Here is a 4,098-nt window from a genome sequence, read left to right on the forward strand (position 1 = left end):
GCTGGCGCCCCACTTGGCTCCTCCGCCGTTGCCTTCTCCTTGTTCTTGGTTGTTGCTTGTTTCTCTCGACATGCTTGCTACTACTTTTCACTTTTTTTAAACTAAAACTAAATGCACTACTTTTTTTTATAGGTTTTTACGGTTTCTCTTCCTGTTTTTATGGGGTTTGTTTTTTTTTACTTCAAGAAAAAGATATAAAGAAAAAAATGCAGATGAAGTCCACGGACCCAGGCCCTACCGGCTACAGCCAGGTAGCGGAAGGGAGGGGTCGCGCCGGCCTCGCGTCAGTCACACGCAATACACACTCACTCACTCGCTCAGTCGCCCGAGACGAGCTCTCCACTCGCAGAGGAAGGAGGCCCTCCCGGACACGCCCAAGCCACCTCTGTGCTGTTCGCTAGCTCGGGCGGGTGTGTTCGGTTCGGTTCGCTGTGTCTCTCGTGCGGTTGTTCTCAGTCGATGCTCTGCCGCTGCTGGTCGCTGCTGTCGGTCGCTGTCTTCCTCGTCGCTCGCGCTTGCCGCTGAAACGAAGAATGGCCGGGGGGTCGCTCTCGTCGGGACCACTCGTCTATACAAACGCCAAGTCGAGCAAAAGATCGCGGCCTGACGCGCTTCCAGCACAGGAAATATGGAAAGAAATCGTGGGCTCGAAACGGCGGAAACGCATATTTTGGGTGCGGTGGCGCACCTCATTTTCGGTCACCATTACGAGAGCCTGTCACACTCGATATCCTGCGTTATCACGATAGGCCAATCAACACACCTCTCGAAAGTTCGTGTCGACCACATCGGTGAGAAGCTGCTGGATGGCGCTGCCTGCCTGCCTTCAAGAAGGCAAAGGCAGTGTCGGCCGACATCAGCAGCCTCGATCGACCAATGTGCTGCCCCTTTGACAAGGTGTGCGCGCGGCTTCGAGTCGCTTTGCTGCCATGCAGCAACGCTGCCGTTGTTGCCGCCGCCGTACAAGAGACGCTGCGAGTCAGGTTGAACTCGTTGCCGTGCATTGCATTCTCGGCGCGGGCGGCAGTCACCATGGCCCGACCGATTGCGGTGTGTGGGCGTTTCCGGCACGGTTACCGCAGCCGGGTTAGTCCGCTGGGATCAGTGGCCGACTCGTCGAGGGTCTCGGCAATGGCGGTAGCGATCTCGACGCTCAGCCCCCCCTATCTGTGCGAGCGTGGCAACCCAGCACGCTTGGTCTCTATTTTTGCGGAGCAATTTCACCTCCGCATTGGGGGCCTGCGATGATGGCAGCCCCATAATGGGGGTGGCTTCGCAGCTCCACACCACTGAACTGGTACAGTTGACACACAAAAACGTGCCCACGGACTATTCCTGGACAAACGCTGATTGTTATCTTGGAGTCAGGGCGACACAATTGAGCTTGATGCAACACCGTCGAATAACGACTGGTTTGTTCAGTTGTAAGAGGTGGCAATGGTTCCACCGCGTCGACGCTGATCTTTGCATTGCACATTCGCGCTAGAGCAATGTTCTTGATACGACCCGGGCTAAACGTCGATGTTGGCGACACCCGCAATCCTCGTCACGCTCGGGGCTGGTTTGAGCAGTCAAGCGAGCAGGGTTCAGCAGGCTCACGACTAAGTACAACCCATGGTTATGAATCGTAACCATGGATTGTATTTAGTCGTGAGTATTCAGATTGGTACATGCGGTCGCGTCATCTCAAGGTGGAGATATGCCTCTACCTGGAGATGAAAACTCGCTATCTGATTGGCTAGCTAAGTGACCTCAACGATGTGACAACGGGATATCTGCATCACAACTTCTCCAGCTAAGTTAGGTGGAGAAGCACTGGAGACGATACCCAGGTAAATCAGCGGAGCCGTAATGACAGATACGGAAACGGAAAATGCCGCTGTTCTCGTATCAGCGTCTCGTTGCAGGCAGCAAGAATGAAGAGGGGAAGGAGAAGCAGAAGTATGCTCTGACAGACCTATAATTTGATAACGCGCTGGCCGATCCTCTGTATGAGGGGTGTTCAGGAAGCATTTAAGGTGTTCTCGCCGTTCGTTCCTTGAGATCTGTTGTTTTCTTCGGGCCGAGGCGTTGTGTTTGCTAATGCTGCGGTCAAGCAACACTCATACGAGAAGAAGGTCGCTGCTGCACTCTATTTCCTAGCGTCTGTGAGCGGCTACGTGGAGACTGCCAGGCCTCCGAAAATAGCATTGTCAATAACATTTTTTCCGAAAATAACAATAAATTACGCATCAAGACATTTACCGCGATAACTTATTTTGTTGACTTGTGATATTACATAATTTATGACAGACATCTTTATTCAATTATTTTTGCTGCTAACCAGCCATCTACTAGGTTTCAGTTGTTCAGAAGCGCTGAGATCATTGGTCGTCCGCGTTGCTAGTTACTGGCAGCATTCACTTTCAATTTTTACCGCTCAAAGCCACAAAGTCCCCATTCCCAGCATGGCCCGCGCTACCCGCCCCCTCTTCCTACGTACACCAACGCCCAAGTCTCGGGGTTCTACTTCCGCCCGTGCCGTGGCGAGAATGATGAGGTGATTCTCGAGTATTTCCGCTGCCGTTGCGGCACGGTGCGGAAGCAGACCCATCGGAACGGGTACTCCAACCTGATGCAACATGTCAGGCGGGAGCACCCTGACTACGAGACTGTCATGCTCGACGCTACGACGGCAGAAACAGGCTCGCTCGTCAACTTCGTACGCCACTCGGCGCTCAACTTCCACGGCCGGATGGTATGGATTGTCGTGTGCAACCTGCCACTATCCTTTTGTGAGAGCCGCGAAGCAAGGCGGTACGTGTATACACTACTTTACTGTGCTTACTTTACTATCGAAAGTAACGGCTTTATTTTATGGATGTTATTCAGCTACTCCACCTGGACCCCATCTCGGAGGAACCGCTGCGGGCTGGCATGGACGGGGTCGTCGTCGCCGTCGAGCGTTCGATTGCGTCGGAGCTTCCATCATGCTTCGGCATCATGCTCGACGGCTGGACCCACGCATCCGAGCACTACATCGCCGTGTTTGCGTGCTACGAGGTGAACGGCAGCGCAAAGACAACGCTGCTCAGCATGGCGCCGCTGCTCGACGCGCTGGACGAGGACCTCTCCGCCCAAGGGCACCTCGAGTTCCTCACCACCATGCTGCCACGCGACTATGGCGTACAGCTGGCGCAGTGTCGCTTTCTTGTAGCTGACAACTGCGCCGTAAACCACCGGCTGGCGACTCTTATGAGTGTGCCGCATATTGGGTGCGCAAGCCACGGACTGAACCTTGCTGTTCAGGCAGACATGGCGGCGTATGAGGACGACCTGGCTGCTGTTCAGGCACTCATGGTCAAGCTACGTACTCTGACCCAATCTGCGAAACTACGGTAAGCCCTATTGTGTATATGTGGTCTGTCAATATGTTTCTAACACAATTTGTGTACTTTTCTAATTTTGCAAAAAAGGTTGAAAACTCCACTTCGGCCTGTCATCCGCCAGGACACGCGCTGGAGCTCTACGTTCGAGATGGTACGGCGCTACCTCAAGCTCCTCGAGTTCCTCGACGTCGAAGACGACGACATCATGGAGCTGCTGCCGGCGGCGGCGGCGAACAAGCGACTGCGCGCCCTATACCAAGAGCTTTGCGATATCGAGTCGGTCTCTAAGGCCCTTCAAGGCCATGACGTTGACCTGCTGGATGTCCGCGAGTGGTTTGACGAGCTGATCGCTGTCAAGCCACAATACGAGCGCTTCATTGCTAAGTTTATAATTGTGGAATTTGTGTTTATTAATTTAACTTACAATTATATAATGTTTTTATTCTGCAGGACCTCGAGCCAACATTGTGCACAGCCTAGACTTTGAGTCTGGCTGTGTTCGCGTTCTTCGCGGGAAGGCGCAGCGACTGACGCGGGCTGAAAGGGTCGCTCTGCAGCCTTTTGAAGCTGTCAGGCATGACGACGCAGACGCAAGTGAGGAAGCGGAGGAGGCAGCCGCGTCGTTCGTGGAGCGTCTTCGTAAGGGCCGGCGGCTTGCACAGGACCGTGTTAAGTATGAGCAGCTGAAGAGCATTCCACCCACGTCGAACGTGGTGGAACGCTTCTTCAG

General features: G+C 53.9%; 1 protein-coding gene across 1 annotated transcript; it reads left to right on the plus strand.

Moving 5' to 3' along the window:
- Positions 1-2,656: 2,656 nt before the first annotated feature.
- On the plus strand, positions 2,657-3,381 carry IUM83_16326 (uncharacterized protein; the record flags this gene model as incomplete). The annotated part of the gene is made up of 2 exons (XM_067941200.1): positions 2,657-2,737; positions 2,872-3,381. The coding sequence occupies 2 exons, from the start codon at positions 2,657-2,659 to the stop codon at positions 3,379-3,381; spliced, it is 591 nt and encodes a 196-aa protein (XP_067798377.1).
- Positions 3,382-4,098: the final 717 nt, after the last annotated feature.

Source organism: Phytophthora cinnamomi (assembly GCF_018691715.1).
Source record: "Phytophthora cinnamomi strain GKB4 chromosome Unknown Contig9, whole genome shotgun sequence".
Taxonomy (NCBI): Eukaryota; Oomycota; class Peronosporomycetes; order Peronosporales; family Peronosporaceae; genus Phytophthora; species Phytophthora cinnamomi.